Consider the following 13,080-nt stretch of genomic DNA (forward strand, 5'->3'; position numbering starts at 1 on the left):
GGAGGAATAATGATTGACAGAAGATGTGGATTGATGATCATTAAGCCCAGTTTCCTCACTGACTTAAGAATCATTTATTACTCCAGACCCCACACTCCTGGCCAGCACTTCTCAGGGGAAACATTGCCATACGGCACCCACTTTCTGCTTCCAGAGAGCATAAAGATGTAAGATGTCCCTCTATACCTCCAGAAGAGAAAAAACAAGTGCTGACTCATTATGCCATCTTTCATAAAAACTACTCTTTTTTCAAGAGTACCAACACTTTGCAGATGTTTAGGAAAATACTTGTTTCTCACATGTTTTGGATCTTGTTCAGGTTAAGAGATGTGCATTCAAATGCCTCCACAAGTAAGACAACACAAAAACACACTAATAGTTTCCACATCCCTACAATGCAGATGAGAAAATAATTGTAAAGCCATCTGGGTATAGATAAATGATTTCTATCCAAACATCAAAAACAGATAAAAAGAAACAGAATTTGCTTTCTATTTTTAAACTTAACTTCAGAAATGGTAATAATTTGTTTAACATAAAATTTTAGAAATACATTATAAAGACTTTTCAGGATAAGAAAATTTAAGAAAATAAATGGAAAATTATTTAATTTCACCTATTTTTTTAAAAATATATTTTATTGATTTTTTACAGAGAGGAAGAGAGAGAGATAGAGAGTTAGAAACATCGATGAGAGAGAAACATAGATCAGCTGCCTCCTGCACATCTCCCACTGGGGAAGTGCCCACAACCCAGGTACATGCCCTTGACCGGAATCGAACCCGGGACCTTTCAGTCCACAGGCCGACGCTCTATCCACTGAGCCAAACCGGTTTCGGCTAATTTCACCTATTAACTGAATACTAGATACTGCATTAGAAATGTACTTTCTAGTTCTTGCATAAACTGTGGATGCATTTTTTATATAAACTGTTCAGATTTTGTGCCGGTCCCCTATTTTTGTCAATTATTCTGCCCTGTGCTAAGATTAAATGCTCTCTCACCTCTGTTGTATCCTTTTCTAGAAGCCAAGGTAGTAGGAATGCTGATGCATATACCTTTGTAGGGAGGCCTAGGGAGCATTGACAATAATTAAGTTCACAGATATCCTTCAGTGAGTAGGTATTCAAGTAAGTGAGTAGCAAATTATGAAAATGTCTGTTGAGTCACAACCCCAAAAGCTTGGGGTGAGCTTAGCTAGGAGTATCTAACACCGCTGCTGGCTTAGCACTTCCCACAACACGGAGAAAACCTTAATTGCCAACCTAAAAGAAGAAGACCACTGATTAAGACTCATTCTACCTGTGAAATGAGAGAGACAAAGTAAGTTGAAGAATTTTCAATACTGTTACTGTACTCTACAGAATGTTTCAAACAGCAATTAAGAACTTGAGCTTATGCATTTTTGTAAACTACTGCCATCTAGTGACTAAACTACACATTACCACTTTGTCAATTTAGGATTCAACTGGCTAACAAGGGAAATAAATGTATTGGGTATCTCAAATATTTTACCATGAAATGTAGAATTTATAATGCATAATAAATATCTTCAGAGTTTTTACATAATTTGGTAAGGAATGTGTTAAAGATAAATTAAATGGCATAGATGATGCCAGTTCTTAGAAATATTTAATTCAAGGAATGAATATAATACTTCACGGTGAAATACAGTCCAGTATATTTAAAAATTCAATCATCTTATTAATTTAATTAAAAATTACCAAATTTAATTGTTTAAAAAGTTAATATGCACCTTTACATATAGCTCTAAATTGCTTTATAGTATATCTATCAACAACTACCAAGGCAAAAAGGAAACTAGCTGGAAGATCAAATTGTGCCTCCACATCTTAGATTGTATGTACTGAAGTATCTGACTTACCTATTTAATTATTAATAAGCAGTTACACATAAAGTTTTTCAAACAAAATAAAAAATTTGTATACCATATAGAATCTTGCTCACTTGACATTAGGCATGAGGAAGTTAGTAAGGCACATTCCTGGGAAGGGAATGCCTAGTGCTACTGTATCAGAAATGTTACTATGCTGGCCAAACCAGTGCCTGCTCTCAGTCTAAACCCCAATCTGGGAGTTTCTTTTCCCCACTGATGGGAGCAAACTCCTTTCCCAAAGCCAGCCAGAAAAAATACCCAGGCAGTGTGAGCTACTCCAGCTAGAAAGGGAGGGAGGGAGGGGGGGTGGGGTGGGAAAGAGAGGAAAGGAGAGAGAAACACACACACTGAAGAGAGCTGGATAGGCAAGGAACAAGCCAGTGCCACTCCCGGGGTTAAGAAGAGTAGACAGACAGACTGGAGCTCACTGTAGAGTAACAAAGTCTGTATTTGAGGTCTGTATTTGAGTTACACATTGAGGAATTAAATAAGCAAAGACCAAGGATTTCCTGTGGTTGCTACTAAGGGTCCTGAAACAAGTAGCAAATATTCCATCATAAACATGAGAAGAGGAACTTGAGAGAAGAGGAAAGAAGGTCAAACCAGGATGGAAATGGTCCCTTGGACACAATGAGAACAGGTAGAACTAGACACCGATACCAGAGTCCCATTACATGACGTTCAAACTTTATAATTAGTCAGCACAATATTTCTCTCCCTCCCTCTTTCTCTATCTCAATCTACTTCTCTCTAGTTAAGTAGGTAGATAGATATATCTAAATATCTAGATATAGGTACATACATGCACTATATACAGATACATACGTAGATACATAGAAATACAGATATATCGGTGGAGTCATTCATAGAGACATCATTTAGAATCTGAGTTCAGTCATTTTTTTCTTTTTTTTAGTTGTATTGCTTAAAGTATTACAAAGGGTGGGTTCAGTCATTCTTAACAAATTATTTATTTTTAGAAATACCCAAATAAGGAATCCATCTCTCTTCCCACAGTATTCTCTCCTTTCTCCTTTTTCTTCTCTCCTCTCTTTCCTGCTCAGTGATTTCTTTCCTTTTCTCCCCTTCTTTCCCTTCTCTCCCTTCTCTCCTTCCTTTTCTTTTCCCATTCCTTCCTGTTCTCTCTCCCCTCTCCCCCTTTCTTTCCTTTTTCTCTTTCTCCCTCCACTCCCCCCCCCCAGACCCCCTAGTTTGCTAGACTTTGTGTCAGTCAAAATTCTGGAACCCAGAGGGAAAAGTAAGGGTCTATGCTCTCATCAGACATTCCTTACATACTTTTGTGATTTGGGAGTGTAAACACTGTTCTATTAATTAAAATCTTCGTCTGTGCTTGTTTTATAATGCTGTATTTAATTCATATTGCTTTCATAACCAATTATTATAATTTTAGTGACTTAAGTCAGCATAAATTTATCTTATATTTCTGGAGGTTGGAAGTCCTAAAAGAGTCTCACTGGCCTGACATCCAGGTGTCCCTGGGCTGCGTGCCTTTAGAGGCTCTAGGAGTGAATCCATATCTTTGTCTTTTTCAGCTTTTAGAGGCTGCCTGTATTCCTCGGGTTGGGGCCACTTGCATCTTTAAAGTTAGCAATTGCTGGCAGAGTCTCTCTCGTGTTGCCTCCTCCTAACTCCGCCTGCCTCCTTGTTTCACTTGTAAGGGTCCTGTGATTACACTGGATCTACCCCATCATCCTGGATAAGCTTCCTATTTTAAGAAATGTTACTTTGCAACCTTAATTCTATCTCTATTCTTAATTCCCCTTTGCCTTATAACATAGCATGTTCACAGGTCCAGGAGATTAAGATGTTGACATCTTTGCATGGATGAGGGTGGGGGAATAATCTACCTTATCATATCTGTTTAACAACAGCTGGGCATGGTAATTCAGCACAGTTTTAATGTCAAGTGACTGACATTGACATATGATGAGATTCTAAAGGAAAGATCCTTTCAGGCTCTTAAGTCTATTAATAGTATGTTTGGGTTTTTGTTGTTTTTAATTTTGTTTCCTTTCTCTCTTCCCGAGCCTGAGAGAATTACTATGGCACAAGAGTAGAGGTATTTGAATTCCAAAAAAAAAAAGGTAATATATAGAAAAGGTCAAGTTCCCATCCCAAGTGGGGTGGGGGGCTTAAACTAGACATTGGGGGCTAGTTTAAGTGGGGCTAGTGGAACTTGAACTTCGTAAAAATATTCCAACCTGCACAGCACGTCCTCCCAGGGATCTGTCCAACTGAACAGTCAGGAATGCAGATGTCGTCAGCTCATCTCTCGTGGCATTGGCTCCTTGCCTGGAGGGGACCCAAGCAAAATAAATTAGCTTGTATTTAAGTTTTAAAACCTTCTAACACAGGCATTTCGAGTAGAGACTTGAGTTATTATGGTTTCACATGATATGGCTGTAGAAGCCACCGTTTTTCTGCAAGTACTACCGTGGAGCCATGACTTGTCCTGTGTACTGTCTAGAACTGCATGTGGTAGGTATCCTTATCTCCATCGTGCAGGTAAAGAAACAGGAGCTTAGCTCCTTATTACTTAGGACAGTAATCGGGTCTGTCTGACTTTAAGTTGGAGCTGCCTATTTTGGGAAACCATATTCCATAATGAAAATTCTCCATCTGAGTAGGAGAATATGATCCAATCCTACGAGGCTGGATATCAGACGCACTTCATTGTTCCATGAATATTCTGTGAGCATAGCACCAAATGTCTGAGCCCAGGAGATGAGATATTCAGCTACATATCCACTAAGAGAACACTCCCCTTTGCATATCAAAACCTTTTTCCTAGATTAGAGAGAATGATTGTTATCTAATCCCCCCTGCTTGTGGGCAGAAGCTACAAAATATAGTCAAAATCAAACTGAAAGGACATACTACAAGCTATAGAAATATCACTAGGATAACTATAGGACAATTCTATTCTATATTGCATAGAATTTCATGACATTTAACTTGGGAGCAATATCTGGCCTCTATGAAACTTGAGGTTTTATAACAGAGGGAAAGTTACCATGTATAGATAATCTGTCCTCTGGGATACGTGTAGAGTATAATGTAGCAGTCACCACCGTAGAATTCACCGTATGAATTTTGGTTAATTTCGATCCTACCGCTGCTTTCCACACGCCAAATCTGAAAGGGATGGAATACGTGTACCCAAATTAGCATTTTCTTGATCTAATAATACTTCTCAGGAGTTGTTTTTTTTTTTTAAGTTGGTCTAGATCTATTCCTAAATAACTGTTAATAATAAAAGTTAGTATTTTTTATTTTAAAAGTTATTGTATTATAAAGGGGCAGGATAGGAATTTGGAGACGAGCGGGTGAAGAAATGTGCTTTCAAATAGAAGCCTTCCCACACCATCCGGTAAGCAGAGAAAGGCAGCAAGGCCTGGTTAACCCAAGGGCCTGGAGGGAGCTGGGTTTCAGGAGCCCTGGGTGGCACGGCAGGACATCTCAGAGATGCTATGTCCTGACATGGGGCAGTAGCCAGGACACATCTGCCACAGGGTTACATGGCTGTGCTCAGCTCCAGAAAAGAGCGTCTAAGCGGGAGACAGAGCCAGACCCAGAAGCTGTGAGCCCTCTGACAACAGTCATGAGGGGTACTGCTCCCTCTGTAGTTCCCACAACACTGTACGGCGGCATAGATTCCGATTTCACATCTTTGAAAGGAAGAAAAACAACTTCCTAAATCACTTTACTATCTACTTTGGTTCAAGCACTGTGTTAAGCCCTAAGGATATAGAGAGAAAATATTCAATTCATGCCCTCAAGGAGGTAAGACATCACCCAGTTGTCATGAAGTTAGATGACTCAATAGTGGACTGAGTGTGAAGAGATTTCAGTTAGGAAAATTAATAGGATTTTTTTTTTTAGCATTTTTGTAAAAGGAATCAAGGAATAATTAATGAACTGATTCAAATGCTCTAAAAATATCTGATTTTATCACATAACACATGTCCAATTTGTTTTTGTGAATGCCTCTAATGTGCGAGGGAAGGACAAACTGATAGTCGTTGGCACATTCGGGGCAACACCCCCTCTGCATACAACCCCAGTTCTGAGAGCTGGAGCAGTTCTGATTCAAGAAACAAGACAGGGTTCCATATCGGATCTAAGATGACATTTATGTGATCTTGCACAAATCACCTGACTTCTTGGAATCCCAACATCTGCTTTATAAAATGGAATTGAAGGTCAGATAACATCTCTTCTAGCTTCCAGTTCCCAGTTTAATTCCCAGTCTTGGACCATCTTTATTCATAAGTAAAATTCACATTTTACCAAGTGTTTATTCCCCTGAAGTTATATTTCCACGTATACTGGCATAAATGGGCTTGCTGATATAAACAAGCAAACCCACAAACAGAAGGTAAGTACCTGCACTTTGCCAGAGCCATCATCCACCATATTGTGCTGGGCTGCCATTTGCGGAGAACTGTGCAACTTTGAGGCATCAAATGGAATTTGTTTTACTTGGGCCACTTTCTCTGTGACGTACACTTTCCCGAAGCCGTCGCTCTGATCTTTATCTCTCCAGTCCTTAAAGAACTGTTTGAAGATTGGTGTTTCACCTCCTTCTGGAAGAACTTGAATCTGAAATTTAAAATAATAATAAAAAAATAAGAGACTGAAGGAAAACATTAATTTAGTAGTGAAGAAGGAAATAAGGAAATGAAAAGATTGTCCTGGTTTTGGTGATGACAGAAGCAAACGTAGGAGCTGGGATCCTTAAATGACTGCAAATGGGAGGTTATTCTATATAATAAAAGCCTAATATGCTAAGTGTCTGCCATTCATTCAACTGTTCAACCAGTCGCTATGACACGCACTGACCACCAGGGGACAGGCGCTCCAACTGGTAGGTTAGCTTGCTGCTGGGGTCCAGCTGATAGGGACTGCGAGAGATGGGCCAGACACACCCTGGAGCCCTCCTGTGGTCCCTCCCTGGCCCAAATAGTGCACCGGTGGGGTCCCTCGGCCTGGCCTGCACCCTCTCACAATCCAGGACCCCTCGGGGGATGTCTGCAGGCCAGGCTAAGGGACCCCACCAGTGCACAAATCCATGCACCAGGCCTCTAGTAAATATAAAACTAAAACAATCCAACCTTTTTTCCTCATAATTGAAGTTATTGCCACTGAGTCTGGATATCTACAGTAAGAATAAAGTTCTTCCCTATGTTATCATGGCAGTAAATGAGTTTTTTTTCTACATTAAGGTCACAGCAGTCTGTGACCCAGAAGAAATGATCTCATGAATATAGTAGTGCCAGGACTCAGTTAGTTGGAGCATTGTCCCGTACACCAAAAGGTTGTGGGTTTGATTCCTGGTCAGAAAAAAAACCCATGCCTAGGTTGTGGGTTCAATCAGGGTGTGCATCGGAGGCAACCAATCGATGTTTTTCTCTCACATAGAGGGTCCTTTCTCTCTCTCTAAAAAATCAATAAACTTGTCCTCAGGCGAGGATTTAAAAATAAAAGAAGAGAAAAGACGAGTCTGAGAGGTTCAGAAAGGAAGAATAAGTAGCCAGTGTCTAAGCTGATGTTGATGAAACCACCTATTAGTCCATGTCTGCACAGCTTGTGAATAACTGATAAGCTCTCTCAGTTAATTCAACTGTGGTTGACTGTTTTGACTTGAAGACTGTGGAGGAAATAGATGATCTATTATTTTCACTACACAGCTTCATGGGAGTGTTTTCTCCAGTTTCTGCAAAATTCCATCCTCCACACAGATAGAGTCTAGGGACATATGACACACCATTGCACACAAGGGAAGAATGACTTCACACCTATATATTACTGTAAATCAAATTCTTTCATGAGTTTTGTGGAGTTGTCATGAGCTCCCATGTTCAAATTTTTTTCTAGCCAGTTCATTTCTATACATACTTGGGTTTTGGTGGAATAGTTCATTTGATCTAGGAATAGTTCAGCTGTCTTCATTGCAGCCTTTCTTTCCCGGGGATTAGCATCTTTACCTAAATTACAAGATAAATTAAAGAAAGACAGAATTTTAGTAAGGGAAGATATTATATGGTCAAGTAATACTTGTGCACAAAAGTAAACATAATTAGTTAATTTAAATATGACACTGAGAAAATGGCAAGAATTTTAATACATTAAATATATTTAACAATGTAGTAATGAACACTACACATAAAAAAAGATTCTATTTATATTGTCCGAGTGTCTTTTTACCACCACCATCCCTGACAAGTGATGATAATAGAAGAAAATGTGGCTTTGATGTCTGACATTTATATGAGCTATTTATAGATCAGAAAGGTTTCTTTTTAAATCAGAAAAGATGCTTTCTTTACACTAATGAAGAAATATCTATAAATCTGAAGTACAGCAACACAGTCAGTGGCCTCTCTCACCTTTCCATACGAAAATCTTTTTTGCAGCGCCGTGGTCCAAAATAAAGCACTCCTCAGAAAGCAGCATGGCCATGGAGAAGGGGTTTTCCTCTGCCACCAGGGTCACCCTCATGGACCCACTGGCATCTGAAACCTAAGAGAAAAACTATGATCTCATTTGGGGATGACAAAAATGTTCTAACATTAGGTTATGGCAATAATTGCACGACTCTGCAAATGTAACAAAATCACCAAATGGTACACTTTAAATGGGTGAGCTTTACAGTATGTAAATTATACCTCAACCAAGCCAGTGGTTTTTCTTTGTTTTTTATCTAAAGAAAATCATTTTATTCACTATAGTATTAAAAACAATAAAATAGCTAGGAATAGATTTAACCAAGGAAATGAGAAAATTATGCAATGAAAACAACAATACTTTGATGAAAGAAATTGTTTTAAAGAAAACAAATAAGATCTGTAAGCCCAATTATACCCTCAAAGACTTTTTTAAAAGTTCTTTGGGATAAAAGAACTATTCATAAAAAGTTAAGTTTTGACACTGTATCTGAAACATCAAAAAATAATGGTGATAATAATAATGGCTATGGCTTGTTAATGTTTTCATATACTAGGCACCATGCTATGAATTTAACATGATTATTTCTGAATTTTTACAGCAATCTTTTCAGATAGATAATAATCTTACAGTCATTGTGCATACACAAAAAGCTGAAGCTTAAATATTTAATCAGCTAACATTTTCTGAGTGCCTACCAAATGCCAGGCATTGTTTTAAGGAAGGCATTGCTACATTACAGTTTATCTTTATAGATTTTTTTCCTCAATATTGGCACTGTGATTTAAGTATACTTTGTATAAGTTATCAAAGTAAATTTCCTGACACAAATTAATTATTAATCTAGATTCCCGAAGTTTGAAAATTGACTACACAACATTTTTTAAGTTGAAGGTGGACTTACAAAATTGAAAGTGATATTCATGCTCAGGTTAGAAGTCACTGGTTTTCAAAGGTCCGCTTGCAGGTTACAATCACCTGGATACTTGATAAAAATGCAGATTCCAGGGCCCTCCCTAGCTCAGTGGCAGAGTTTTGCAGCACCATGATGGGGCTTAAATTCTGCATGTTTAAAAACCACCCTTGGCTGACTCTACTGCCCCACTTTACTCAGCAATCCCAAATTAAAGTACTGCATTTTCAAGGGGACTTTATATTTTAGATGTATGCAATACGTGATAAATCCACTAGAGGGAGGCATGATGCAGGATTAACATGTTCACATTGTAAACTATTTCTTTAGTCCACAATGCTGTCCAAGAGGGAGAATCATTTTATCTGATGAAGCGACATAAAAGATATTTGTTCAGCTGTTGAATATAAGCAGGCACGAAGTCTTTAGATATTTCTGTATGACTTATATTAAAATTATCAGTGTACTTAGAAGAGGTAACCACATTTCCCTTTGCCATCAAGAGAGAAAGCAATCCACTTACCCTTTACAAAAAGGAAGTTGTGCCGCACAAGTTAGTAATTTGATCTTCACTTAAAAATCAGTGGTTCTGGGCTAGAAAGTCACTTAAAGAGCAACAAATGTAACTCCTTCCTCTAACAGATGAGAAAACTATTCAATTCTGTAAGGAGATGACAATCTGCTCCCAATCATGTGCTTAGGGAGTGATAAGGGGAGGGAACAGATGAGTGATCCAATTTAAACAGTCTCCTCAACTGGTATGTCATGTGGCTTTTGTTACCTTCATCAGCAATAAAATCATAAGATTATAGAGTTCGAAGGAACTGAGTAATCTTCTAACCTAATCTCTCTCTCTCCTTTTTCCCCAGAATGGTCATGTCTTGCCCAAGGTCACCCAGCCCATCATGCACCACAGACGTGACTTGGAACTGGGTCTGCTAATCCCCAGGACAGGTCTGTTTTTCACCCTGCTTCCTTCCAGCTGCTTGATTTGAGAGCTTTGCTCTCCTGTAACAAGGAAAGCCTTCACTATGGCTAAACAGGATATTTAAAATAAAGTGAAGATTTTATAGCTTATCCAGAGTTTATATGAAAAAGCTTACATAATATTTTTACTCCATGAAGGATACATTTTGTTAAATGTAATATATCAAAACACATTGCTGCAAACTAGGACAGTAACTGCAAATTTTTATTTTTAGAGCAATGAGTTCCCTTATTTGTTTTTAATAAAATAAGTAATAAAAAGAGAAATTTTAATGAATATACTAACTAGCAAAAACAATGGATTTTATCTACACATTTCTCTTTGAATATCAGTTTAGCAAAGTGTCCCATTCCCCGCCCCCCCCCCCCTTCCAGTCCAGTAAAAACAACAGAACTCGCCCTGGCCAGTGCTCAGTGGTTAGAGCATTGCCCTGAGAACTGAAGGATCTTGGGTTCAATTCCAGTCAAGGGCATGTCCCTTAGTTGTAGGTTCAATCCCCGCCCTTCTCATGTTGATGATTCTCTTTGTCTTTCCCTTCCCTTCCACTCTCTCTAGAAAATCAATATCCTTGGGTGAAGATTAACAAAAAACAAAAAACCCAGAACTCTAAAAGTGAACCCACCATATAGAGTTTAGCCATTTTCCTGTTAGTTATGTCTGCTATGGTGTCATCGTCATCATCTCCATGGCTAAGCGCTGGCTTTTTTCCTAAAACCTGGAAAAAAGTAAACAGATGAAAGATAAAGACCTCTCATTAAAGAATGCAGAATTTTTAAAAAAAGAAAAGAAAAACATGTAGCATTTCTAAAGACATAGATTATAAAATATGTGCAATTAAAATGGCTCAAACATTTCTCAGCAATCATACTACACTGGCCTTTTCCCATGGGTCAAATCAGTCAATTGCATTAAGTAAACAAACACTAAGTTTGCTAGTGATGGGAACTTCCAAGAAAATAAAATCCCAAATTTATAAGCTGAGGTGTCCATATTATTAAAAATTAGCAGAAATAGAAGCATGGAACAGACTGCTGAATCTCAGAGGGAAGGGAGAGGTGGTGGACAGGTGGGAAGAGATTAACCAAAGAACATGTATGCATATATGCATAACCCATGGACACAGACAATAGTATGGTGAAGGCCTGGGGTGGGAGGGGTCAATGGGAAAAAAACATCTGTAATACTTACAACAATAAGGATTTTTAAAAAATTAATTAAAATATGAGTTCTAAGTTCAGTTCTGCAACAGAATTACTTCTGTGACTTCTGCTTCTTGAAAAAGCAATCTATAGGTTTAATTAATTTACTATTACAAAAACTTGGTTCAAAATTACTATTTGAAGTAAGGTACTATTATCATTATTGACATATTATTAGCTACATAAAGTGCAAGTTCTTGATGACCATATCATGCTTCGTTTTCTAATCTATCCTTGGCACTTTCAAAAGTGCCTGGGCATAGTAGATGCTTAATAATTTAGTTGTCAAATTAATATATTTATTTATTGTTGCATATATGATTCAATCCAAAAGCTCAAGCAACCCATTTCATAAAAAGTATACTTGAATCTGCTTTGAATTTCTGTACACTCAAATCACACACAAAAAATAACTCTATAAGAAATCCTGATTAATTTATTTATACAAATATCATAGAATGTTAAGGACAAGAATAAAATGTAAATTTATTCTAAACAATGTGATTTTTATAACAATATTGATATAAATTTAAGTTTAGAATATGCACAAAAGGTACGAAATTCATTGTATTTTATATTCAATATTTCTTACAATATATTGTGTGAAATACAAATTGCTGAATGGCAAACGACAATAAAAATGTATACAAATCCTAATCCTTGCAGGAGTACAGGCACAGACTCAAGTTTAGAAATGCATTAAAAAACTTATTTACTCTGGGAACAAGCCCATATTTTTGCTTATACAATGACCAATAAAATACTTTAGCCTAACTGGTATGGCTCAGTGGTTGAGTATCAATCAACCCAGGAACCAGGAGGTCACAGTTAGATTCCTGGTCAAGGTTCATGCCTGAGTTGCAGGCTTGATCCCCAGTATGGGGTGTGCAGGAGACAGCCGATTGATGAGACTCTCTCTCTCCTCTCCCTTCCTCTCTAAAATCAATAAAAATATACATATTTAAAAATAAATAAAATACTTTAATTATTATACATACTAAATTATTATAATATAGTTTTTCTTTTTTGCTAAAAGTAAGATTAAGACAAAAATTAAAGCACTTGCAATTAAAAGTTTTACTTTGGTAGAAGTATGTATATCTTTGAAGAGCAGTGACAGGTCGCCTCATGTACCTTTTTGTAACTCTGCTCTAACCAAGACAGGAGAATTTGGAATCAATTGTCTGTGTTAAGGACATAGCTAATACCAGTAAGTCTCTCAGGGGGCTAAGTGACTCTGAGACTTGAGGCATTCTCTAGCTTTTCATTTTCAGGCAGCAATTCCCATATCAGCCAGGGATCTTAATTAGCCTCTCTCAAAGGACTCTGGCTTAGTTGGGAATTGAACCCAATGGATTTACCAGAAACAGGTTTACTAGTAACTCCATGGGTAGGGGGATATTGTTAGGTAACCCTAAGGAAGAGTCTGTTCAACCAAACACCTCAGTGGGGAACACAAATGAGTTTCCACCACATTGCCCAGCCCTTAAGGGTCCTGCCTAGAAAGAGGAAAATTAAATGTGCCCATTTCATCAACGACCCCATACACTGTGATCTTTGAAAAAAAGTTGCAAACACAGCTCTCCTTTTTTTCTCTGCAGATTGGGTAAAGCCG

At 37.8% G+C, this 13,080-nt stretch overlaps 1 protein-coding gene across 2 annotated transcripts in view; it reads right to left on the reverse strand.

Moving 5' to 3' along the window:
• SCIN (scinderin) overlaps positions 1-13,080 on the reverse strand; it is a 54,949-nt gene that overhangs the window by 12,009 nt on the left and 29,860 nt on the right. For both annotated transcript variants that reach the window (XM_036328026.1, XM_036328027.1), the window contains 6 exons: positions 10,889-10,981; positions 8,308-8,440; positions 7,817-7,905; positions 6,305-6,520; positions 4,932-5,053; positions 4,120-4,210 (listed from right to left, as the gene is read on the reverse strand). In XM_036328026.1, the coding sequence (XP_036183919.1) occupies positions 4,120-4,210; positions 4,932-5,053; positions 6,305-6,520; positions 7,817-7,905; positions 8,308-8,440; positions 10,889-10,981 (744 nt within the window). The remainder of the gene's footprint in view (positions 1-4,119; positions 4,211-4,931; positions 5,054-6,304; positions 6,521-7,816; positions 7,906-8,307; positions 8,441-10,888; positions 10,982-13,080) is intronic.

This window comes from Myotis myotis, unplaced genomic scaffold (genome assembly GCF_014108235.1).
Source record: "Myotis myotis isolate mMyoMyo1 unplaced genomic scaffold, mMyoMyo1.p scaffold_m19_p_11, whole genome shotgun sequence".
Lineage (NCBI taxonomy): Eukaryota > Metazoa > Chordata > Mammalia > Chiroptera > Vespertilionidae > Myotis > Myotis myotis.